The 27,956-nt window shown below is 40.2% G+C and overlaps 1 protein-coding gene across 1 annotated transcript in view; it reads left to right on the forward strand.

Annotated features, from left to right (window-relative positions):
• Positions 1 to 26,287, forward strand: part of LOC121883375 (protein shisa-6-like) — an 89,590-nt gene extending 63,303 nt beyond the window's left edge. Inside the window, exons 6-8 of the mRNA XM_042391584.1 lie at positions 9,157 to 9,219; positions 12,602 to 12,730; positions 22,261 to 26,287. Coding sequence (XP_042247518.1) covers positions 9,157 to 9,219; positions 12,602 to 12,730; positions 22,261 to 22,865 — 797 coding nt within the window. The 3' untranslated portion in view covers positions 22,866 to 26,287. The remainder of the gene's footprint in view (positions 1 to 9,156; positions 9,220 to 12,601; positions 12,731 to 22,260) is intronic.
• The last annotated feature ends 1,669 nt before the right edge of the window (positions 26,288 to 27,956 follow it).

Raw genomic sequence — 27,956 nt, forward strand, 5'->3', positions numbered from 1 at the left:
GCCCCTAGTGGGAAGTCGTCATGTGTAATGCCGAGCCGGTCGCCTCGGGTCTCCTGTCTCCGTTCTTTTTGGAGAGTAGGGACAGTTATCTGAACGCCTCAGAGACCACAGATGCACAGATCTGTCAGAATTATAGATGGGACTGAATGGATGGCACCTTAGATTGTGAAAATAGTGACAGACACACACAAATAGAAACACTATAGGAGCACCTGGACTGGAAACAAATCAGTTTCTGAGGTGTCGAAGTACATCGGAGCTAAACGATGAGTATTCATCAGTCCTTTGCTCAGGGTGAATTTCTAGTTCACTATAAATTTTACATGACGCATCGTGTCTGATCAAAGTGTGAACTCAAATTTAGCTGCATCCCAACTGAAACGCTTTCCCAAAATTGAAGTGAAAAGATGTAAACATTCAGATTTTAGCATTCTGTACACTCTCCGCCAAATGCCAACAAGCAGCCGGAGCTCAGCCCATAATTGCAAAGTCATTAAAAGATCTCACTTGTAATTTTCCAGTTTGTGCCGTCTGCACAAAGCCTGCCTTTTTCCCCTTCATTTAATCATCTCATCAGCCAGCTTATCAACAGTTACTTTGTGCCAAACTACCAACGTAATTACAGGAAAACATGGAGCGTAATTATGGAAAATAACTCGGATAATGGATAATTCGTTTTTGGAATACTCTACTGCCTTTCCTTTACACCAAACGTGATAACAGACTCTTAAAATGCTCAGTGTGTCCGTGCTTAATTACTTCTACCACATATTGTCTTCTGTTTGTGCCATGAGCCTTATTAAATTCTACTTTTTTTCGCCTTGGAGCATCAAAGTTTATTATGAAACTATTTCAAGCAAGAGCTCTTTTCTGTGGATGTCCTTTAAATACAAAAAAGGCAGATGCAGGCTAAAAAAAAAAAAAATATTTCTTTGGTTACTGTCAGTTCAACAAAAAGAGAAGGAGACAGTTACTTTTCTGCAGTAGATTTTTTTGTTATATGTCACACAGTTATTTTCTGATTATCTGTTTTATAAAGTTATGAAATTAGTCAGATGCAGACCCCCCAATTCCAGCATCAAAGAGGTATAGATGGAGGGAGTTTTAAACACCAACAAACATTATTTTTAAAGCATACTAACCCCTTTATGTATCACTTGACTTATTTGAATGAAAGGAATCAGCCACATACTGTACATCTAATAATTGTTTGTCACTATCAGCCACTGCAGATACATAATAATGCATAACCCGAGACTTCCCATAACCTTAACTTTTAAGAACTTTGGAGACTGTCCTCCCAAAGAAAAATGACAGAGTCAGCTGTTTCAGCAAGTATATCGGTTTACGTTCACGTGACAGAAGTCCTCTAACAGCCGCAGTAAATATGACAGGAGCAAAGGAGGAAATCAGGTTATTATAGAGCGACAGAGTCCATGTAGGGAGGAAGTCAGGATGGATGGACTATTTCCTGTTTCCAACCGTGAATCAACATTGTTTTATTTAAACCAGAAACCATGACATTTCCTCAGACCTGATCAAGTCGTTTTTGTGCCTAAACCTAACCAGAACCATAGAGTCGTCACATCATGAAACATTCATTTTCCAATAGTGCTTTGTAACAGATTCATCGTCCTGCTGAGAACTGCTGACCGCGGCATCAAAAAACTCTATGATGTAGTCTGTCATTTAATTTGGAGGACTTGCTGCTGCTGCCTCCCCTGTTCACCTGAAAGCTACGCTGTCACTTCCTGCCACACTGCTGCTGCTGCTGCTGCTTTTAATAACAGCATTTCAAAAGTCCAACTCCACTGACAGGGGACGTTATTATTGTCACTCCCAGTTCCCTGCTGTGCTGAGCTTGGTGCTTGCTTGTGGGAAGGTGACGAGGTCAAAGCCTACAGTTACCAAATTTCACCGCTGCACATACTGTATGTAAGTTGTCTGACTGAACTTTGTAACATGAACACAGTAATTCTACTTGTTGAGATGGAGAATAAAATGACTGACATTGTGTCAACTGTAAAATCCTTTCTCGTAGTATTATTATTAACTGCTGTGTAGTGTTTTGGCGTCCGATAAGCCTTCAGACTAATGGATATGTTGCTCAAACTGGCATTCCTGGATTGTCTTTCATCATCTCACAGGTACCTGAAGCAACACGCTGAATGCAGTGCTATTTTTGATCTGAATTCCCACTAAGGCCTGACTCGTAGGCATATTTCCAGTTCATCCCAAAGGTGTTGGATGAGGATGAGGTCCAGATCAGTCATGTTCTTTCACACCAAACTGGGAAAACCATTTCTTTATGGACTTGGCTTTGTACATGGGGGGCATTGTCATGTTGAAACAGGAAAGGGTCTTCCTCAAACTGTTGCCACGAAGCTGAAAGCTCACTATTACTGAAAATATCTCTCTATGTCGTAGCACTAAAGATCTCCTTTAACTGGAACTAAGCAGCCTACACAACCCCAGACCAAGAGTACAATAAATTATTAATACTGTAGACATACTATGTGATTACAGTTGTTCAAGGTTCTACTTTGGTTCAGTTCAGGTTTTCCTCTTCATCATTGCAGCATCAGTTGCTAACTTGGATACCTCAGTTTCCTCTCTGTTTTCTTAATTCACGGAGTCCTATATTCCACGGCAAGGATAACGGCAGCTTTGTGTGATGTTACTTCTGACATATCGAAGAAGACATCAGATAAATCTGTGCTTATCCTTGTTAGTAATTCACAGACTCCCAAGAAGCTGCGCTCACCCGAGACGCCGTCGGTCAAGCTCGTGACACTGGGTAAGGCTGAGAGACTCTCTGTGTGTTTATGTGGACCAATGCTTTTCTGTTGTACACTTAGAAATGTGCTGTCACACACTGTTTTTACAGCAATGAGATAAGGAAGACAGAGTGACTGTTTTTTTTTGTTTTTGTTTTTTTTTTTTTCTCACAGCTGCAGCTTGTGAGATGGAAAATTTTAAAAAGATGTTACTGGCAAAAACATTCTTAAGTAAATGGCCTGGTCTTTACAGGATGTGATGATTCGAGACAGGCATGCTTCACTTGTAGACAGAGTGAAGATTCATTAATGTGCTGAGAGAAATGCAATTACGAGGAAAATGCTACTGGGAAAGTCTAAATTTTTAAAATACCTAATATACTGTGATGTTCCATTTAGAGGCTTTAGCGTGTTTTGTTAAAGGAAAGATGGCAGAGAATACAGAGGTGTTCTCAACAAGCCAATATATTAATTAAAATATCGACTTTGTGCTTTACATCCGTTCATTTCTGAATAGTTCAGAAGCAAAAAGCAAGCCCCCATCTTTCCCTCTCTCTCCCGCTTTCCCTTAATGTCGCTTTGCCTCTCCATCACACACACATACATATGCACAAGGGCAAAACGAGGTGATCTGTCCCACCAGGTCCACATGGCACTTCACACTCTGCCAGTATAATGACATAGCATGGGCTCTCTCCGTAGCCAGCGTCTGTCCATCAGTTCCCCCAGAGCGAGGCGTTTAAAATGGATCTGGGTCACAGTGGGATCCCCCTCTGTCCACCCGCCGGAACCTGGAAGCATTCAACTCATTTGTGACAGAGCCGCCTGCATTACTACAGCCAATCCATGTGACACACTTCACTGTCACTGAGAGCTGCTGCATTATGTATTAACACTTAGCAGGTATGTTCTCTCCACCGTACTTCACATACTGCTGGGCTCTTTGTCAGGTGGATTCAAGATGTCAGCGCCTCAGTGCGAACAATAAAACCAAGTCACAAGAAAAAACGACAGTACGGCTCTAAAATTCAGGCCGACAAAAACTACCTATAGTTACATTTATGACATCTAGCAGCCTTAGTAATGATGACCCAGTAATTATGATTTTGCCTTATTAGCTTGGGTGGATGGCTAGATAGTTGGATGGCAAAAAGTGGTCTTTGCTGCAGGAGACCACTGTTCGCTTCCCATTTCCAACTAACCCTAACCCTAACCCTTTCCAACCCTAACCCTAACCCTTTCCACCCCTAACCCTAACCCTTTCCAACCCTAACCCTAACCCTTTCCAACCCCAACCCTAACCCTTTCCAACCCCAACCCTAACCCTTTCCAACCCTAACCCTTTCCAACCCTAACCCTTTCCAACCCCAACCCTAACCCTTTCCAACCCTAACCCTTTCCAACCCCAACCCTAACCCTTTCCAACCCTGACCCTTTCCAACCCTAACCCTTTCCAACCCTAACCCTAACCCTTTCCAACCCCAACCCTAACCCTTTCCAACCCTAACCCTAACCCTTTCCAACCCTAACCCTTTCCAACCCTAACCCTTTCCAACCCCAACCCTAACCCTTTCCAACCCCAACCCTAACCCTAACCCTTTCCAACCCTGACCCTTTCCAACCCTAACCCTAACCCTTTCTAACCCTAACCCTTTCATACCCTAACCCTAACCCTTTCCAACCCTGACCCTTTCCAACCCTAACTCTAACCCTTTCCAACCCTAACCCTTTCCAACCCTGACCCTTTCCAACCCTAACCCTAACCCTTTCCAACCCTGACCCTTTCCAACCCTAACTCTAACCCTTTCCAACCCTAACCCTTTCCAACCCTAACCCTTTCTAACCTTAACCCTAACCCTAACCCTAATTACGTTTTGAGTGATCATCTTTCCCTAACCCTAACCAAGAGGTTTTTGTGCCTAAACCTAACCAGACAACTTAACCACAGCGTTGTCACACCATAAAACATCATTATTTTTTAACAGTGATTTGTAACAGTTTAGGAAAGCGGCATATTACGCTCCTATGGGACGTTCAGGAGAGCAGGTACAATCGACCAAAGTGGTCTGGTCTCTGTCCGTCCTATAGAGGGCGTTGAAAACACTCATATATGTAGTTTTGGGAATAGACCTATTCTGTCGTTTTGGTAGAAGGATGTGTTGACTGTAGAGGAAGAGGGAGAAATTACATTTGCTCCACTTTCTCAGTACTGGTATGATTGCAGTAGAAACAGCTGAAATCTTTAACATCAGCTACTGACAGAGCAAATCACGGAGTTAAGCTGCAGATTTATCCTTTTACATTCAGTACAATGATGAACAATGGTATGAACATTTTTCTCAGTATTGTAATCAGTTACTTAATGGCAAAAAACTCTCACTTTAATTCTTTAGGTAGTATTTGTATTAGTATTTGGTCATCAAGTTTACTTGCAGACTGAGAAACTGTGTTTTTAAAGGATAAGTCTGGTGATATTCTCTAATTTTCTTCCATAGAAGCTCTATTGTTATTCAGGACTATTAAGAACACATCAGTGAGCCACACCGTCACACTGGGTGACACGCTCCTTCATTACCATGAATACATACAACGTAGTTTATTGTAAGTCAATCCTACATGTACTATCCTGCTGCCAGAAATAGTCACTGGAGCACCGAATTTGGATTGATCCACTGCTGAAAATAGTCCCCAACAAATGTGCTGCTAGCTTTATGCTTTAAGGGGTCAGTGCTGCATCTTTAAACCCTACCACAGATGAAATTATACATAACGTCTAATTATTATCTGTAAGTTGTCTGTTGATTGCAGCAGCCAATTTATGTATGCACATTTACATGTACATAATATGTTTTTACCTTTTAAATGTATTATATTTTTTATTATGGAAACATTATTATTCTCTTATTGTTGGTTATGCATTCTGAGAGATTGTTGTTTTTCATGGTTTGGCTTATATATACTCCTTAGTTTCAGTTAAGTGAAAACTTAATGCTGCCACACACAGTGCTTATTTAGATAATAGCATGCTTCCAACTTTGTGTCAAATTTGTGTTTGTCTCTTTCCTGTTTCAACATGACAATGCTCCTGTGTACAAAGCCATGTTCATTAAAAAAAAAAAAAAAAAAGGTTTTCCAAGTTTGGTTTGGAAGAACTTGACTTGCTTTCACAGAGTCCCGACCTCAACTCCATCCAACACCTTTGCAATGAGCTGAAACACCAACTGGGAGCCTGGCCTTATCGCCCAACATCAGTGTTGGACCTCACTAATCCCAAATGCTGCAGCCAAGTTCCAGTTAATGCTCATGGTTTTCAGAAAGACACCATCACATTAAGCTGTGATGTTATTGCATCTTTATACTTATATATTTAGTATGTTATGTTCCTACATTGTCTTCATGTTATGACTTTTTCAGTATCTCAACAGTTTAAACTTATTGTCTACAAGACAAAGTTTCGACACATGTCAAGGCTTGTAGCAGGTGCAAATGAAGAGTGACAAACAATGGAAAGATTTCATGAACACACGTATGTTGCAACCGAGTTCAGTTTGTTGCAACAGCAGTGCCCTAAACTGCAGTTACGGAAGAGATTTCTGTCATCCTGCTCTGTTTGAGGTTTTGGTGGAAGAATATGTCAAAACAAATCTGCTTCCTGTACCTCTGACTTACCATGATGATGTTGTCTCTGTCAGTTGGCGTAATTTTCCTTTTTTTTTATTTTTTATTTATAAGCACAAATGGAAACGTATCGGATTGCCTTCAGTTTGTTTTTCATCATTATTCTTCTCACATCCATAAATCTGAGCTTGTTTTGGGGTCCTGTTGCTTGAGGACAGATTTGTATTTTCGGGCATTTTTGTGCATTTATTATTTTTTTGGTTTCTACTTGACTTTAAATGACATTGTTCTCCACTGACCAAAGAGAACTAAAGGAGTAAACACTCCACACGCAAGGGGAAAAAACAGATTTGTTGTGAAATGTGTTCCCGCTAAAGGCTTTGGTGTTATTGTTCACTGTCCTGGGGCTGATTCATGCCTGCCTACATCATTGAGTCTTTTCTTTGAAATTCACCCTCCTCATGAACAAATAAGATTTTTCTTTTTTTTTACAACATTTGCTCAGTTTAGTGCTTTCAGAGCTGTTTTATGACCAAGGACTGCACAATACTAGCAATAACATTCAAATATCTCACATTTAATTGGATAATTGGATCACACACATGTAAGCCCTTAACAAAGAAAACAATCTTCACAGGGTGATAAACTTTTGAACCTTGGTTAAACGCTTGTGATAGATTTTTATGAGTGAAATTAATGTGGCAGTTGGTTTCTCTAATGTGGGAAAAAAGCAGCGTTTGCAATTACACAGATAGAAAAAGGTTGTTATTTATTTGGTGCAAACCGGTTTTTCTTTTCTAGTTCATAGTAATTTAGCTGAGCTTTCAGTTGCTGCTATAATTGGTCATTTGATCAAACCTATTGGAAAGCAGAGCAGAGCTGCACTGAGGACCAAAGTCTCATTTTATAATTACGGTACACAGCTACTTAAGACCATTTAACTGGACGAGTCTTCATGCTTTTTCCTCATCCTGAACTGAATATCAGTTTCAGTTGAGATTAAAAAGGAATTCCAACAACAGGACATTAAGTCTGTGAGATTAATCTTCACACAGGCTCGGATCTTAGCAAAAGTCAAATAACATTTGTCAGAAATGTCAAATCCACCCGCTGGGAAAGCCACATCATTGAAATACAGACACTGATCTTTAACAAAAGCAGAACACAGCCCCCCTCCCCACCCCCCCGTTGTCAAATCAAAGCTTCCTAAAGAGCTCCTATACGTCTTTTAAAAAGGTATCAATGCTCTGTTTTTATGGTCTTTAGCACTTTTACAGGATGATAGATGAACATATTTAAATGCAAATAAGGTATAACAATCACATATCCATTCTTTGTATGCTCTGCTTTTCAGAAAGACCTGGCATAATTGAATAAAGGCACTCTCCCACTGCTGCTCAGTGATGGAGGTCTTAGATTATGTTGCTTTGTTCTTTTACTCCCTCAAATAACACACAGTATTAGTGCAACATCAGATGACTCACTTACAGCAAAGATGGATCACCATGAGGTGTAGCTGCTTCCATGTTCCCGTATAAAGAGGCTACAATCAATCATTTTGGCAAAGCCGTGGCGCACTGAGGATTCTGTCAATGGAGGAAACGCATGCAGTCTCATAACTGAGCAGTGACAGTTTACTGCTCACTTTAGACAGTCCGCACAAATCAAAGCTCTCATATCTGGAGAAACAGCAAAGACTGACTGGACCGGATGGAAAAGCTGACTGATACTCTGTCCAACAGGAGGATAACATTCGCCAGACAGTATTACAGCTGAGCTTGTTGTGCTAAACTCACAGTTAAAAGGAGTCAGTTCACATCCACAAGGTGTGAGAGGATTATCAAGGCAAGGCAAGATTATTTATATAGGACACCGCATGCACATAAAGTGTTTACATAATGTATTAAAGAAGAGTCTACAGCCGTGGCAGCGACTCTGTGACTAGCTAAATGCTAAAATGCTCACAGAGATAATGCAGATGCCATCCCTACACCCACGTCACAAGCATGACTAAACATTAAATAGAAAAGTACTGCAGAAGACAGTTCAATCACTAATTTAAAAGCTTAAATCTTAAAGGGGACATATGCTTTTTGTGATTTTCCGTTTGTTTGATGTTAAATATAGTCAAAGTTCAGACAGAGGCTGAACTGAGGAGCTGCATAAAGGGCCAGTATGAGATAGATAAGGAGGTTTTTTAATTGTAAATCATGCAAAGATATTCCAGTAGAGCCCCAGAATAAAAAATATAGACCTGGAAATGTGCAGGATACGTCCCCTTTAAAAGAAAAAGAAGAAATAAATAGAAGGTAGTTCAGGATGTAATGGTGAAGATACGTAGTGGAGAATATTAAATGTCAAAATCAAGATCTTATATCTTCTCGAAGTGTTTTTTGACTCTAAATGTTGCTTCTTCATTTTTAGTTTGGACTCTGAGGACAGTTAGCAGATGACCTCAGAGGCCAGGAGGGTTCATGTGGTAAAAGATAGACAGAAATGTTTGGTGTTTTGGTCGTAAACCACTGGGAGATGTATTGACCAGTTGTCTTCTTCTATAATACACTTGGATGCCAACACAGAAACCTGAGAATCAGTGTGATGTGTTCAGTTTTCTTCACTTTTTTGAGGGAAATTATTTTTTATGATTTGGGCGAACCTTGTGGCAAAACACATTAACACCTGTTAAATCTGATTTTCTTTCTGTCGGTTCTTTTCACCATGTTGAAATTCAGTGTTAACATTTTTGTTCTTTTTACAATAGGAAACCACCACCATGACTACCAGCACAGCCACCTGGATCTGACTGCACTCACACCTAAACTGGGTAAGAATAACTTTGCTCTGTAAGCCTACAAAATAAAATGTGAATGTTTTGAGAATCATGCCAGCAAAGTAACCGATTATTTAACATCATGTCGTGTCTTCCAGTGCTAAAATAAAGTTCTGTGCAGGCTTATCTAATTTTAAGCAAGATTTAATGATAGATATGAATCTGATGCGACTTCCAAAAATAATATGCAGCACTGTCTGTCTCTAAATGAAAGTTCGCCAAACAGTTCTTGTGATAAACTATTTCAAATTGCAAGGACAAAGTATGACTTTCACTGGGAAATTAAAATCTGAGGAACTGATAAAGAAGTGCTCGGAGAAAAATGAAAAGCAAAAAGTGTATTGTAATCAAAGGATCATCTGTGCAAGTTGCTGAAGTTATTGAAAATCCAATTACTGTTATTGCATCCCATCTATTTCTCCAAATGTGATTTTCTGTGAAAGGAGAGCCAGCTTTTAGCGTGGAATTACTGAATGGTCCTGCATCTAAACGGCAATGAAATGAAACACTGTGTAATCAAAGAGGCAATCTGCCTTAATTCTTCTTCTATGAAAAAGAAAAACCCTCTATGATATTCTTCAAAATTACAAAGATCGATGCTTTGTTGTCAGTGTTTTCAGGTTGAAGCTAAGAGACTGAGTCATTATGCAAACTTTTTCACCGTTAATGGAGCGCTGTGGTCCACCTGCTGCCTCTTAAACAATGCGGCCTTTTCACTGGCAAATGGGCTCCAAAAGTAGCCTATTTTCAGCACCAAATAAAACCCTTTAAACAGCGCTTTTGAAGTCTATTTAGCTTCTGACGAGAACGGTAGCTGCTATGCATAATTCAAGAGTTGCTGGTTTTGGACTATGTGTTAACCCATGGCAGCCTTCTTGCAATGTTGGCTTTGAACGAGGGGCAGCCTCTGGTTTGGTTGAAACATAACTGTGCACATTGATTGTCATTGATCCTTTTTTTCTCACTTGGATTTGTTAGCCCACAGACAAATGAGATACGGTAAGTAATACACATGCACATGGTGTTTATGTGTATTTTTTCTTGCCTTTTCATATTTTCTTCCATATATATATATATATATCATGTAGAGATCTAAATTTACCTGCACACTGGGGGTCATTTTTATTCTCCTTTTTCTTTCTTTCTTTTTTTTGTTCCTTTAAGCGCTTGTGTATCTTTTGCAGTCACAAAACTTCACGCCGCTGCATTACAATCCATGACCTTTAGTCTAATCTCGAAATCTTTTTCTTTACACATTATTCTCCCCCCTCTTTCTTCCCCACAAACCCACAGACACACACGCTTTTTCCAACTTAGTGACTGTCTCTCCCTTCTACATCGTATGTTCCTTGGTGTTATGTATGTCCCTGTCCTCTTCGCTGCAGTAGTCGCCCAGTCCTATTTTTAAATCCACCACCAGAGTCCCTGCCCGTATCCTAGCACTCCCCCTCCTGCTGCGCCCCCTGACCCATGACTGGGCGTCCCAAATACTGAAGCCACAGGAGCGCGACACAGTGCAGGGACCCATAATGGTGCCACACATATCACTGATACCCCAAACCCGAATGGTTAAAGGCATTCCACAGTGAACTAAATGTCAGCTGAGCAGCTTAGACGACATTTAACAGATGCAGATCCCAGCTTGCTCAGAAAGTGTGAAGACATACAAGCACTGATTATTAATCTTAATGATGCTAAAACCTGTCAACATTCAGTAATCATTCAATAATCTTGAAATAGTTTGCGAAATGCTGTCTACAACCAGTTCTTAATTGGTAAGGTGGAAATTCAGTATTGGATTAAATAGATTCTGGCATCATTTGTCAGTTCGTTCAGGCATGCTAACGTCTCTTAAACATTCATTGTGAAAAGTACCCAAAAAAGCACTGGCATCCCAGTGTTGTTGATATGGCGCCACCTTATTTGCAGATGCCTCACAGATGCCTCCTGGTGGTTGTCCATACACACAACAACTGTTGTCCTTCAAAGTGTGTTCAGACTGATGCCAGAATAATACTTCTGTGGAGATGCACGTAAAAGGGTGTTATCTGTAATTAGGTAGCAGATGCTTGCAGAGGACGTGCAAACCTCCCCAATCTTCACACAGCCTGAGTAGTGAGTGGCAGCTTTGGAATAGCAGAACTGAACTGTACAACATTGAACTCAAAATCCATACAAGTATAAAATAAAACAGCTACATGAATGAATCCAAACAGCACCCTTGCTTGCTTGTGTGCAAACGGTGACACATGTTTCAGCAATGTGAGCTTTAAAGTTGCTTACAAACTCAACAGTAGGATGTAAATGGACCCAAATAAACATCCAGGCTTCTTTGAGTTATTTTTAAGTTTTAAATCAGTCCAAGACTTACACATATGAAGTAACTCCCAACACGGTGGCTGTAAAAACAAACTCTAAGGAGACTCAAATAAAGTGAAGCAAAATTCACTTCATTTGGTTTGAAGCAACAAAAAGGTTTCTTGTTGAGCCCCTATTGACCCCCACTATACACAGTAATACTCTAGGATCAATTCATTGTTGACATAAAACTAATTGGCAACAATTTTGAGACATTTGTTAGGTAATTTTTTAAGCAAAAATATCTAGAATTCACTGGTACCAACTTCTTTAATGTGAAAATTGCTAGTTTTCCCAGTTTTCCATGATAGTAAACTCAGACAAAATTTGTCATTTGAATGTGTTAATTTGGGCTTCTGAGAATAATAATTGGCATTTTTCACTATTTTCTCACATTATATACACTGAAAAATCAATTGTTGAAGAAAATAATTGTCAAACCTTTTGATAATGAAAATGTAGCCTTACAGTACTCTTATGATGCATTAATACCTTGTGTGTGCAATTTAATAAAACACGTATAAACTTAAACAATTGAGGTCTTGAAACTAGATTTTGACACAGAGTCCATCTTCACGACCAGGCCACTAGATGGAGGACCTGTCATAGTTGATGTTGTACTTCAGTGATTCAAATTTCAGACAAATTTTCGGTTAATCAGATTACGTAGACCAAAATGATAACCCTAACCCTAAACCTGTATTCATTCTGGAGCAAATGGACCAAAGACAACCAGTTGCCACTACATGTGATGACCAAACTGTGACGCACATCTAGAAACGCAACCAAGACTCTTTCGCCTTTATTACCTTAAACCTGCCATATGTCCACCAGAATGTTAATCGTCACCTAAAACCTCTGCAGTCCTGCTCAGTCTTTCTCACCCCACACTTCCCAGTCCTCTCCCTCTCTATCTGCCTCCCTCTCTTTCCTCCAGTAAAGACTCCCAGTGTATAAACCCATTCTTTTTTCGACTGTACTGACTACACTGCATGGATTCCTCCCCTGTCCCCTGTAGAGAGACCCCAGCGGATGAACAACATCCTGACCTCAGCGACGGAGCCCTACGACCTGTCGCTCTCCAGATCCTTCCAGAACCTCAGCCATCTGCCGCCCTCCTACGAGCTGGCCCTCAAGTCTGACTTAAGTAAATACTCCTCCTCTCTCCACAGATTAAGTAGGTGGTCCTTCATTCGTCCTTCGTCGCCGTGTTTTGCCTGATGCACTAAAAAAGACAGGGAATGACGTCACCCTCATGCCTCAGTGCGTTTAAAGGGTTGCCACATTCGCCGCGTCTGGCCTGATGAAGCATCTGAATGTCCATTACAGAGACATGCATCATAAGTATCTCCAGATGTTTGGTGGCTCATCATGCAGATAACCCTCACTTTTTCACCTTTTCAGGGGGGGGAAATAAACTTCTTAAAATGCATGAGCCTCCGTACTCATTCCCATCGTCTCATCTATCGGCCCGTCGACTGACATCTAATTGGCATGTAATTTGGCTCCATCTGCGGCCCATGTATGTTGCTAATGTCTCGTAATGACATATTTAAGAGCCATTTTGTTCAGCTGAATGGCATCTATACGCCAACGAGATGGAGCTTTAATGTCTCAGCAGTGTTATAGTCCATTATCTTTGCTGTGACATTTGCAGTGCAATGATGACGTTCAAGCTGATGACCGTTGCATGCATTGTATTCCTCTGAGCACATGCATGTTTTGTGTGTTTACCCATCAAGTTTTTTATGTATTTATTTATTTAACCGTTATTTCACATGGAAGTCCCTTGAAATACATGCCTAAATAGCAGACTTAGCCAAAATGGTAGTATTGAGTAGTTAACATGTGTTTCCAAAGCCAGGATGCAAAAATTCAGTTATACAATTATTCACTTTCTTGCTGAGAGTTGGAGAAGATACCAGTCTCATATCTGTATGGTAAATACAGTGGTAGACTGTAATTAAGTATATTTACTCAAGTACTGTACTGTACAATTTCAAGGTACATTTTGTTCTACTTTATACTTCCACCCCACTACATTTCAGAGGGAAATATTGTACTTTTTACTCCACTACATTTATTTGACAGCTATAGTTACTAATTAGGCTGCTTTTCAGATCAATATTTGATATGTAAAACATATGATCAGTTCATAAAATATGCATTGTCATAGTTTAGACTATTCAGCAGTATAAGGTGTTAAATAAGCTCTACCTTGACAACATTAACATGTGCACAATTAATCAGTTTTAATACTCAAATAATATATTCACATGCATGATACAACATTCTAAATTGGGCCATTTTGCATAATGAGTGCTTTTACGTTTGATACTTTCAGTACATTTTGTTGACAATACTTATGTACTTTTGCTAAAGTGAGATCTTTCATGCAGGAATTTTGCTTGTAATTGAGTATTTTTTTCATTGTGGTATTGCTACTTTTACTTAGTAAAAGATCTGAGTACTTTTTTCACCACTGGGTAACTATGAAGCTACAGCCAGCAGCTGATTAGCTTAGCTTAGCATAAAGACTGAAAACAGGGAAACAGTTAGCCTGGCTCTGTCCAAAGGTAACAAAATCAGCCTGCCAGCACCTCTAAAGCTCACTAATAAACACCTTATATCTTGTTTGTTTAATAATTATAAAAATCAAAGTTTAAAAATGACAATTTCTGGTTTTACAGGGGGTAGGGGTTAGCAGGAGTCTTCCTGGACTTCCTGGTGTCTTAGTCGACACTGTGAGGTTGCCAGGCAACCAGCAAAGACTCCAGAAAGTCACTGCGTCAGCCCAAGAACTTGTCCAACACATAAAACCCTGCGAAACCATAGTTTGGCAAATACAAAGGCAAATATTTCCTCAAAATGTTGAACTATTTCTTTAAAGATAATGAACTTTAAAGATAAGTTTCTTTACAAGGTTATCAACACAAGTATGGAAAGTTAATTTATCATTCAGTCTTATTCCAGCCTTTTAATTCAATTCCAGCTATTTTCAAAGAGAAATGTTATCTAACTTTTACACATAATGGGCATGATTTCTGTAGAAAGTTTTAATTGATAAAATGATAACTGAAGTATGTGAAAGATGATCAGTAATAGCTTTAGTCTGTTGAAACCTTGTTGCAGAAGGAGTGAAAACATTTAACAAAGATATTGAAGGAAACTTTTTTTTTTTTTTTTTAAATCTGAATGTTCTGTTAAGATAATACCAAGGGTGTGAATTCTGGATGTATTTATATCTCTTCTCATTCTCAAACTGATGTAGAGCTCTAGAGGATTTTTCAAACATGGTTCAAATAAAACCTTCAAGGTACCAGGAACAAAAATATTTTTACAAAATCCAACATGTTCAGTCGACTACTCTCCCACTTTAGATCCTGAAATCCATCAATTTTTTATGCGTCAGTTTTTTGAGATGAACTCCTTTCAGACGATTACTTTGGAGCAATGAGATCACCGTAGAGGGGAGAGAGTTTTGTTTGTAGCTGGACTGCTCTCGTCTGAGCGTGAAAATTCCTTTAGATCAGTGAACTAATCAAATGGCACATTTTTTTCTTCTTCCTCAGACTTTGCTTTTGCATTTTCAAGTAAACAGATGCTGAATATGTGCTGCTAAGCGTTCCATCATGTTGCCTATTTGTCAGTCGAGTGATTTAAGCACTACAGTGGAAACATGCTGTATGCTCGTATTGTGTGGCGAGTTATCACATTTACCACATTCGGTGACGGTAAAGATGTTTTTCTTTTTTTAAGCCTTCAGAAGCTGATTTTTCAGTGAAAACATTGCAGCACCCTTTACACATATCCAGACTTCTATTTCTACAAAGTATTATTGACAGGGACAAAATTCAATGCAGTTGTACTGAACACACGTGAATGCAACCTTAGGAGAAGTTATCACTGAGCGAAAGCCATATAAATGTGTCATTGGTTCCCTTTTTTCACTGTGTGGATGTGCGATAGAAAAACATGCGTCGGCGCAATCTCCTTTCAGCGCATTCGACATTCTTCTTTTTGCCTCTTCTTCTCCCTTATCAACTCAGGGCTTTGCTCTTATCTCACTGGAGCCTTGTACACAGAAAAAAATCACAGAGATGAATCACGCTGAACTACAAAGAAAGCTTTTCAGTTTTGAGACAGGAGCCCAACAGAATTTGTTCAACAAGCAAGCAAAGTCCTCCCTTGAAGAAAGCCCTTCCACTTGGAAAAAAATTAAAAAATTGGTTCAAGCATGAGTGAGGTCTTTGGAAACAAGCCTAAAAGTAATATAATTAGTTGCTATTTTAATTAAACCATCTGGAGAGATGATTATGACTAAATTCAATTAGTATGGTTTATTTGCAATTTTAAATGATGGTGTGTGTGTGTGTGTGTGTGGCTCCTCTTCCATTCCGCATGTCCTTCAGTGATATCAACGAGGCAGAGATTGAGGACGCCAAAATACCTGCTCAGCTCCTCGAAGGAGGCTGTGCAAAAAGAGTGAAAACAAATCTTCTTTAGCTCTGTTGTCTTTCACCTTAATTGCCCTAAAAGGGATTAAAACACATTTCAGGACAAACAAGGCACCTTAATCTTCCAAAAAAAAAAAAAAAAAGTAAATGAAATTGCTGCATCTCTACCTTACATTTCACAGAATCTGCTCCCAATCTCTCTCTAAAGATCACTTTATAATTGATGTTCCACCAGTTTCACAAGTGTTAGTGCATTATATGATTACAGTCTTCTCTGCTCTGTGCTGCCTGCAGTGATCAATAACTGACACATAAATATACTGGCTATATTGAATCTAATCTAGCAGAGTGGGAGCTGGGGTTTAATTAGCCGTTGTTAGCAATTTCCTTACGTTTGTAGCTCCGCTTCACGTTTGGGACCCCTCCAGCCTCTCGCAATCATGTTAATTGTTAAGTGCCGCATTTTATCAGCACAGCGGAGTTTTAGATCGAGCAATATGCATCGCCTGTCTTAAATCATTTCCGTCACTTAAAGTCTAAATAGTGTACACTCATAAAAAAAGCGGACCTTAAATCAAACGGCAACGAAAGGAAGTTCAAGAGGAAGAGGACGTGATGTAATTACTGAGCCCAGAAAGCTTCTATTGAAATTATTATTACCATAAATTCTCAGAGAGTGTTCGAGCCCTTTAAATACCTCGTCTGTAGAGAGAAACAGGCTTATATTAGAGACGTGCCTTTATTTCAAATTTCCCCACTTTTAAGTATATTTTATCGTATTTTAGTAAGAAGCCTCCCTGTTTTTCTCTGTTGTGGCTGTTTGCTGTTAATGCAAACTCAACACCTCCTCCTTGTTTACCTGCTGTCGTGATAAATGCTGTATAATCTCCGTTTCCACAGCAATAATTCCATCAGTACAACAACAGAATCATGTCACCGCTCTGCTGCGAAATACTGTTTTGGTGCAGTAAGATCGACATTTAGGTCCCATTCATGTCTATGTGGACGAGGCGAGACACATTCACTTCCGGTCTCGAACTGACCTGCCTCTATATGCTTTGTGCATATATTGTGAGGCTCTCCAATGTCCAGCTAGTCTGAGAGATGGGAGGCGATTGATCTCTCATGCTAATGCCATGCTAACTTCTGTGCTTTATGTTTACAACCCTGCCCATGCCATTACCTGTCCTTCCTCTGCTTAGCAACACCATCCAAGTTAATTTTTGCCAGGTCATTTTGGGTCTGACTGCAGCTTTAGACTCCCATTTTAGTTTTTCAAGCATGCTTAAGTTACTGTCAATGAAACTCGACACTTCCTGCATCGATATTTCAAATTATAAGACTTCCAGTAGCTCAAAGCGTATATTACGTCCTGTTTCTGGTAGGATTTTAATTTGAAACATCAGCTAGTGTTGAGTTTCATTGACGGTAACTGAACTGAGCTCAGAAAAACGTCAAAGTAGAAGCAATTTGAATCGATTGGTGAATGAAAACAGTACTTTTGTCAGAAGAGAAACTCAGAGCAGCAGAGTGGTGAGTATGACATGACTCTGTTGTTGTATTGATAGATGAAAGATGCTTTGTTTGTCCCTGTGGGGAAATTGGTTTGCGGCACAATCACAAGGCATTTCATCACAGCAACACAAAAGTCACCAATAGACATACTCATACTTTAGGACAGGCCAGACCAGCTGGACATCCTTTGTGACCAAGAAGGAGAGATCAAAACGCATGGGGGATAAGGTGCTAATGCATTACCTGTCTAAAAACGTAATGGCTTACAGAACAAATGAAAACTTGGATCTATTTTTAGTGAACAGAGGGGGGAAATATCGTCACCCAGACGGCAACAATTCAAATGAGGAGCCTCTGGTCACCCACAATGTTGTTTGCCTTCTTCATCAGTCTGTCTCTGTAGATGTGTTCCACACTTGGTAACGTAATCCCCAAACAGTTTACTGGGCGTTGTCACAGTTTTTCTGACAGTCTTTTTCTGTGCCTCAGTAGCTTTGCCAAACCAGCAGATAATGCAGAAGGTTAAACACTTTTAATAAAAGCACAGTAAAACATTTGGAGCATTTTGTTGTAGACATAAAAAGACAGCAATGTCTGTGTCTTAGTACTTATGAGGTCAGTCAACAGGTCCCATTTAAGCTCATGGTTGAGCACAGTGCCAAGGTACTTGAAACAGATTGTATTGGCTCCCCATTGATAAAAGTAGGGTTAGAGGATTGCAGCATTCTTTGAGAGGTGTTTAAGAGAAGGTTTGACTTCTCACACCGATGTAGGAAGTAGTCAAGAACTGGCCAACGATAAGAAAATTGCAAGGAGTCTGTGAGGTGCTGTGTTTGTGATACAATGTACATCTTCACCAGATGCTCAAAGCACTTCATGACCAGCGATGTCAATGCTGTTGGACGAAAGTTGTTGGGCCCTATGGGTCTGAGAATTTTTGGCACAGGTACAATTGTAGATGTTTTCCACAGGGTAGGGACTTTGTGAAGATTAAGAGAAGACCTAAAAATGTCAGTAAGCACTGGTGTTAGCTGTTCCGCACAATGCTTTAAAACATTTCCATAAATATTGTCAGGGCTTGGGCTTTTTCATGGATTACAGCCTCTAAAAAAGGTGAAGAATTTCTGATTCCTTGATAGTAAAGTTGGCCTTATCACTGTTGCTACTCTCAAAGTGACAAAAGAAGGTGTTGAGCTGGTTTGCCATCTCCAGTCCCTCATTACCATGCAAGACAAGGGTAGGTTTTCCCGTGCCCTTGTGTGGAACATTAGTCATGGTTTTAATTCCTTGCCATGCCTCTCTGGGACTGCTAGATGCCAGAGAGGCCTTTATCTTTTGTGTGTAGCTGTGCTTGTCCAGCTGTATTTGTCTTTTTGCCTCTATGTGTCCCTTCTAGCTGTTTCATCTTGATTTCTTTAAGCTTTTTTCTTCTGAATTGCAAGTTTCTTTAATTTGTTAGACACCCAAGGTTATCATTAGGATAAACTTTAACAGTATTCGTAAGTATCACAGAATGTACATAGAAATTGGTGTAATCAAACAGTGCTATAACCTGATCACTAGTACCAGGGCTATTGAAGACCTCCCTTAATGTGCAGTCGAAACATCCCTTCAGAGCCATTTTGCTGTTATTGTTCCACACTTTAACAGCCCTTTTTTGAGCCTTCCCACTCTCTAGTAGCCTTTCATAGACAGGGCAGAGATAGACCACATGTGGTTGGAGCAGGGGTGCAGTATAGACGTCTTTGACAGTTCCATAAAACATGTCTTATTATTCCTGGTGGGGCAGTCGACATACTGATAGTATGTGCGCAGGCACTTTTTAATGGAACAGCTATTAAAATCCCCAAGAATAAACTTGGGTGCATCAGGTGAAAGTGACTCAAGTTTCTGTTCAGTTCGATGTCGGGCGTTCACAGGTGCTCTCTCACCACAACTGCCCGACACCACTTATCCCTGATGAGGAGACAGACGCCGCCGCAAGCCTTCCCAGTGATGTTGGGGTTTCAGTCGATCCCGAATGCTAAGAAGCCTGAAGGTTACTGTCTAGCCAAGTTTCAGTGATAGCGAAGACACAGACGCTCCGATACTTGTGCAGGTAGCGGGTTTTAGCTGACAGCTCATCTGTATTTGCTCTCGGGGACTGTATGTTGATGAGCAGGGTAGTAGGCAGGGGGAGTTTGTTTTTAAGCCTCTTCAATTGGTAACAAATGCTGCCCTTACATCCACATTTTTGCTTCATCCATGTAGTACCTTTCTTCTAATTCATTCTAAGACAATTCAGTATCAAGTCTACTACTAATGGCTTAATAGTCCAGAGATATTTGATTCCATAACAACAGTAAGAATTCTCTGCTGCTGTATTGGGTTTCAAAGGCTACACCGCCAACAACATAGCTGTGGTTGTATCCTTGGATAAAATAAGTGTTTAAAATCACCGCAAACAATCAAATTATGCACCATAAAGCAAAATCCATAATTGCTGCTTCAGTGCAAGTGAGGATTCACCCAAACAACACAATAAAACACACTAAAGCCAAGTGTGAAACACAGCAAGACAGCCAACGAACAGCGCCACAGAATAAGTGCAGTGAAAAAGTACATTATGCAGAATTTACCATTTGAGCCGTTATAGTACAAGTTATTCCATCCAGCCTCAGTGTTTCTTCCCGACCTTTATTTGTTCATACCAGCTATTATTTGACACTGAGCCATAACTCCAATATCAGCTTTTATTGAGAATTTATGGTATAATCCATTCCTGCCACATTAGCATTTGAGTGTATAATCACTACAGATCTCTTGCAGTGACTGGATACTCAAGTTTGACCTATTAATGGAGCTATGGGCCACGGCTTGTCGATTGTCTGTATACTTATAGCCTCTGGTTGAGTTTGGTTGACATTTTCTGCCATAATGTCACATCTAAACTAACTCTTCAGGGAAAAATGCTGGAGCACATCGCCACAGGCCAAAGTTTGGCCTCGGTCATTAGGAATGCACAGAGCAGTGGAGATGAAACCCCTCGTGGAGGGACAATAAGGTGACATTCTGTATCCAGGCATGACATCTCTCCCAATGAGACGAGCATCCAGACAAACAATTCCCATCCTCCCTCTTCTCCACAACTCAGTGAGGCATGATATGGTCCTAAAACGGCCATTTGACCTCTGTGTTCTGCAATAATTAACTACCGCAGAGGTAACGACCCCTTAGCCGCAACACTTTATCAGAGAGCTTCCATGGTAGCATCCCCCTGTGTGCCAGAGCTGCCAAAAACAGGTAGATAAAAGTCTGCAGAGAGCTGATTGCCGCCTCTGGTTAATGCAGCCGTAATGACTTTACCATTATGAGCGTGTGTGCACACAGCGGAGAGACCAACCTGCTTTCTGGCAGACAAATTAAACGACTGGTCGCCCATTCAGGCACCACTAGCGCATGAACTGTTGAGGATTGCGGCATACTGATGAGTTCTCTCCACACTGAAGGACATCTGCACTGATGAGAGTCTGGTTTTGTCCTGTTTTTCATGAAGAAAATGAACAAAACCATTCAACAGTTTGAATAGGACTCTCCAACTCTTGTGTTGATAGTGATTATTACCAGCCAGAGGGTGTAGAATAGACATAATGGAGACTAATATGTCAACATTTCCATCCCTCTTGCTTGTTATCCACTCTTATTTAGTCTTTATGTAAACATTTAAGGACAACTTTATCTTTAACTCATTAACCTAATTCGGGGTTGACATTTGCAAATGTCATAGCAGAAACCCAATTAATTAACAAATCTTTAGAGCTGAATCCTAAAGTAGAACCGAGTGCACTGAATCATTAATCATCAGTGTTACTGACTGAATTAGTAGCTTTATGCATTGGAGCTTTTCCTGCTTGGAGTCCAATCTATTTGAATGGCATTTTGGGAAATGTAGGAAATCACTAACTATAGAAGAATAGGCGGGTTAAAAATTTATTAATTTAAATACACAAAGTTGTACTTAAAGGTGTACTATGCAGGATGTGTTGGTTGGTGTTTGTAAACACACAGCATTAAAAGTTGGCCCCCCCTCCCCAGCAGAGAGAGAGAGAGAGAGAGAGAGAGCAGCAGTGGTCGAGTGAGCTAGAAAGTGAATGAAGAGAGCGAGCCACGCAAGCGAGAACAAAGCGGTGAATCAGATTAATAAAACATTATTTTCTGATTGTTTCTCAGCAGTTACGTTCCAAAGCACAAATAAAAACCTGCCACACCTATAGGTCTGGCAGCATTTCTGGATTTTGTGTGAATGCAGAGCTTCATCCTGTCCTCTGTGGCCTCTCTGCTCTGCGTGTGTGTAGCTCAGCCCCGCCCTCGATCAAGCAGACACACAGACCTGCAGCTCTTTATACGTCCATGACACAGAGAGCAGAGAGCAGAGTGGAGCAGAGGAGAGAGACATGCTGTTATTGGCTGGGGCTACACACCCACTGCCCAAAGGTTGACACCCAGAAACATCCTGCACACAGCAAAATAATATGAAAATAAGAAAATACAGGCAGACGGCAGAGTCTCTGTAGATACAAACACAGTCACACACTTCTAGTGGGTCATAAGTGATGATTGAGCGGGGTTATCTTTGTCTATAGGCCACATTGTTTTTTAGGAAAATCCTGCATAGTATACCTTCAATATTGTTCAAGTATTCATGGATGTTTTTCTTACTCCTCAGGTGATAAGGACGTAGATGAATACTACACAAGGAAGCATCACCATCATGACTTTGGTGGCCGGGGTCCGACCCACATGGTGAAGCTGAATGCAGATCCCCAGCAGCACCAGCAGCGGCAGCGTCCCCACCGCGTCCAGAGGGCCATGTCCCAGGACCATGTCCTGTCTCCTCCCAGGACACCACGTCGCGGAGACTACGGTCTGTCTTCATACGGTGTCATGGCAGCTGCCGCGTACGGGAGCAGCCGCCACCTCTCAGAGGAGCAGCTACTGTCGGCGGACCGCCTCCACTCCCAGGATCCCTTACTGTCCCCTGCGATGCGGCGCGACAAGTTCCGGGAGAAGGCCATGGCACGGGCGATGTCTCACGCCGACATGCTAATGCCCACCACGCCTGTCATGGACCGCCACAAGATGACCAAGATGCACTCTCAACCCAGTGCCTCTAACGACTCCTACAACACGCTGACGGTCAACCACCAAGTGTCCACGTCTAAGAGGCAGGCATTTGCCTCCCGACGAACACACACGGTGGACCACCTACAGTACATTCCCGGCCACCACCACACATACCGCACTGCCAGTAAGAACGAGGTAACTGTTTAACTGCAGAGCGGCTGGCCGAAGGATTCCTGCAACGCACCACGGACGTCAACAGAAATCTCCAAAAATCAGCAAGTTTCTTCAGCAGAGGTGTTCTGTCTTCTTGTTAAAACAACCTCCTACATTAAAACTCTTCCTGCTTTTTAGCACAAGCTTCCTGTGTCATCCAGATTTTGGGTAACTAGAATCAACACTGGCAAAGACATTTCTCTCTTAGAGCATCATAAGGGCTTTGCGCATTGACACAAAGAGGGATCCTTCATGTCAGATGTTTGACAGCGTGAAGAAAATATTTTTTAAACTGGACATGGGACTGAAAGAGAATTGTATTAACTTTATAAATATATAAATATACTATATTTACTATTTGTATTTTCAGTCCTTGTTATAGCTTTAGAGATTCTCATTGAACGTGACTGATGTAAGCACTTCAAGTGGTGCCTCTTAAAATTCGTCCCATTTCAACGATGAAGTGGATTTGTGGGTTAAAAAGCACAATTAATGACTTCCCTTTTTTGGTTTATTTTACTCTTCTTCTTTGATAAACGGCCAGAACATATCAGCTTATTAGTGAAAACAGAGGCTATTTCTGTTGCATACAATAGATGATTGTAAATAGGCTATATTAGCAGCATTAAAACAAGAAAAGCTGGCCCTTTGGCATTATTGTTTTTTTTATTTTAGTTTTTTTCTCCCACCTGGAATCTATCATGGATTCTCAATTAATAGATTTAACTTTAGATAAGGCAAAGTTCCCAAATTAATATTATTTCCACAGATGTCTCCAAAACATGTGGACATAATATGTATATGGGAAATTTTTTTTTTTCTTTTCTAACTGTGCTTGTAGCATAGAATGATTGTGTATGAAACGACGTTTTACCACTGTCGAACGGCAGCTTCAGTCTGCAGGTGAAAATGAAAACCTAATGGTTGTTTGAATTAGCTTAAATTCTGTTCACACATTTCCTTGCTTTCTCACCTACGCCCGCCCTGCTCTGTTTGTGATTGGCCAGCTGAGAAGGTCCGGTGGTTAGTTTTGTGTGTCGATATGTTGGCAGAAACAATCAGCACTAAAGAGGACGTCATCGTCATCATAATCGCTAGTCAATCAAGCATTAATTAAAACTGTGAACTGTTTCCCTACATGTTTTCATTAAAGCAATGCCTTATTGTATGGAATCCCATATGCTCTTAATTGAACAATCATGCTTTTGCCACATGTCTCGGCTTTTGTGCAATATATTGATCATGACTTACCAGCAGAACCAGCAGTAAAAACCTGTATAGTGTTAGATGATACAGTACATATACCTCAAAATCTCTCAATAAATTCAATTGAAGGAATCTACATTTTGAAAGGAAAACAATCAATAGCTGGATATCATTCATATTGGGAATTTGATAAATTATTTGCATTAACTGAATTTGCTTTGTTTAAGGTTTATGAGCTCATAAGTAGGTGCTCTTGTTCTCAACAGCTCAGTCAGATTGACTGGAGAGTACAGGTCTTCACTCGGTTCCTAGTAATTGAGGCCGAATCCCGCGGAGTCAAAATTATATTCAGTCTAATTGGGTTGGTAGGGTCCCGTTGCATTGCCCCAGGTCTCGGGGATGTCCATCAATATATCTAATACCCCAGTGGATCCTAATGGATTCTCTATCAGCTCTGATCTCATGGTGCGTCATTAATCATCACAGAAAATGTGTTTTTTGAGGCCGATGGAGACGAGAAAGAAACGACACATATCACTGCTGTCTGTTAATTAGTGGAACATCATTCTGCTGCAACAAAGTCACCAGTAAGTCTCAAGACTTGGCGATGAAGTTCCGATACAAGTCCCAAGTCAAGGCATTTAAATCCCAAGTCAAGACCCAAGTCAAGACAATTGAGTTTCAAGTCCTAGACAAGTGTATTACTTGTCTGTCTGCTGGTGCGCGTTGCCAACCACACCTTTCCTTCTGCTCTCGCAATGCGATTGGCGTGATTTGAAGCAAATCGGTTGAACATGAACGATTGATTCGGTGCAAACTTTGTGCAAAATTATTTTTCATCCTTGAGATAAGGAGGATTCCAAGTCATTCCACGTGCGAAGGCTGAAGTCCAAGTGAATTCACGAGTCATTGGTGTTAAAGTCCGAGTCTATTTTGAAGTCTGTTTGGATTTTGTCGAGTCTGAGTCAAATCCACACCCCTGCTGCTGCGTCATGTCTAATTATCCTTGAGTCTGTTCAGATTGAGCCTCTTCTTTTTGTTTTTCATTCATTTGTTTGTTTAGATAGATTTTCCGTAGGTCTGTTTCGGATCCAATATTTTGGACTTATGAAGACCTCCACTGTAGAGTCCAAAGACCATGACAGTACAGTATGTGTGTCAAATGTTTGAGAGTCAAAAACAGTCTTAATACTAAAATCTCTCTGTAGATTTACAAGAAACATAATAGTTCCCATTGAGAAATTATAAATTCAATGCACTGTCCATTTCCAAAACAGAATTATAAATTTATGGGTATCTCTTTGTGGCAACATTAATCAGATTATAACCTGAATTTATTGTCATCAGGAACATTGCTGTTTCTATCATATCTATTCTAGATATTTGAGTTGTAGTCTGCTGTATATAAAAACTTGAATACAATGTTATTTGTGATTGGAACTGCAATGTCTCATTACACATAAATCTCTGATTTAGTTGGACTAGGCTTATGTCATGTTGTACATGTTTTCTTTAGTTGACTATCTTAATTTTTATAACAATAAATTAAAGCTTGACGACCTTGTAGGGATGTGGAAAGTTGGCCAAATGTATCTTGAGTTCAACAAATTCATTTCTTTAACTTGATGTGCTGTTTTAATTTTTTTCCGTCAGGTCTGCATTAAATGATGTCAATTAGAAATTGTCCCTTTTTTTTTTCTTAAATTATTGTCTTTGTACATATGGTATGGTTTTCTTTACTGTTCTTGGAGAGTGTTTGCAGGTAATGAAGTATATTTGATAGCTATGGGTGGGGTATGGGTGTTAAGTGTTTAGTAGACTGCTTCAGACAAGTATCTGTGTCCATCCAACTAATCTTCACAAACTTCTGCTCCTTCTTTTCACTTAATTAATAATGATGTCATCCCGAGAGCCTTTTTCTCTATGTGCAATATTTCCTATTCATGCAGCATAACTCTATAGCTACTAACTCTTTTTAAAAATGTTGTGAGGTTCATTTGCTGACATAAAGGCTTTGTTGTCCTTTTGATTTAGGACTGTATTGTCTTTCATAGTCGGAAAGGAGTGGGTTTTTTTGTTTGTTTGTTGTTTTTTTTTCTAATACAGCTTAATGTGGTATGAATGAAAAAGGTGTCTGTGTAATTGCACAAATAATTGGAGACTAATTTAAAGGCTTCAAAAATGACAAAATACGACTGTTCCTGTGCATTTTCTGTTTGTTTACAAAATATTAAAGCACATCATGTGTGTTGTATACATCGATCTAATAATTTCATGCTCTTTTATATTTATGAAATAAGTGGTAATACAAATAGACAACAGATGGATTATGATTGAAGCCTTGGCTACTCGAGGGCAGCAGAAACAACTAGTGAACTCAACACTGACATATTAACTTGTTGAACTTGTTAGCAAACAGTTGCTTATTTCCACATCTAGCAGTTTGGAGTCGTGTTTCTGTCCAATATTCTCTCTCTTTTAGCTCTGTTTTTGGTCTCCACCAACTCCTGAGGGAAATATCTGGCTCTTTAGCTGCTAAATGCTCCACTATGTTCACCAGCTAGTCTACAGCTAACTGTGTCTGTTTGCCGTTTGGTGCTGAGCAGGTAGTGTACAGCGGCTTTTTAGAGCTTTTTCTCTGAAAACAGCTGCCTGCTGCGGCTGAAAACAACACTATGAGAGCACCAAATCAGTAAAGTTGCAGCCAGACATCTAAACAATGAGCTGAAACTCTCTATAAAGCTCCGTAAAGCCGAGGGGAGCTGTAGAGTCACTGTTAATTCTCTGTAGGTTCATCACTACGAGCCACGACACATTACACACTGACAGATCAGACATTGTTATTATGAAAAATACTGATTATAGCCACTTTAAGTTTACATCAGTGGGTTATGGGAACTTATGTTAAGCTAATTATAGGTGATAAGCAGGTTTGTGAGTTTGAACTAGCATTTTAATTTCTCACCATGTAGCACATTTGTCTCATGACTGACACAAGTCCAAGTTATTTCCTGACATTTGTTTGTTTTTCCCAAACATTTCACAAGATTTTGATCACCTCAGGAGTCAGTTACAGTTACAGCCTGGGTACTTGCACATAAGCAACCCAGAGTTGGACTTAACAGTTGCTATTGTTACTAGAATAAATATAGCAACATGAGAGTAACATTGTTCTCAGAGCTCTGAGACATTGTGGTGACCCAGAACGGGTCCTATATGTTTCCTGCAGAAAAAAGCTGAACAGACCTAGTTTCTGGAAGTGAGACCTAATTTCAGGTACTGGTTATCTTTGTCTTGTTGAATTATGATGTGTGGCATTATGTTGTACAGTAAGAAAATAGAGAGCTTCAACAACTCAGCAATGTTGCTTGACCCCTGACTGGTTGTAATGGGCCACATTAGCACAAGCTAGCTAATTGAGTAGGCATTAAAGGAGAACTCAATTATATTGTGCATCAAAGTGTTCACAGGTGTTGGGGAGTAGTACTGAATATGTGAAATAAGTTGTATAAATCTTTTTGTGGCTCCAGAGGGAGATGAGTGAAATCTGCTTCAAGCGATGTCACTGAAGGCAGATTTCATATTCATACTTATTTATACTCAGTTCAGCCTCTGTCTAAAACAGGTCATTTTAGCTCCTATTTCTGTAAGGCCCGCCACTCTGTTCTGATTGGTTAAGCTGTCCCTGTGGAGACTTCCTCTGGCTTCCTTCCTCCGTCAACAAACAATAGTGGTCACATTTTACTTATTTTCCCTGTTCTTTACTAGAAACACAAGCTTTTCAAATATATCCGTACATGTTCAAGCCAGAATGATCCAAAATATGGGACTGGACAACACGAGCAACCTTAGCAAAAAAGGCTACGGAACGGACGGACA

The sequence above is a fragment of the Thunnus maccoyii genome, chromosome 18, assembly GCF_910596095.1.
Source record: "Thunnus maccoyii chromosome 18, fThuMac1.1, whole genome shotgun sequence".
Taxonomy (NCBI): Eukaryota; Metazoa; Chordata; class Actinopteri; order Scombriformes; family Scombridae; genus Thunnus; species Thunnus maccoyii.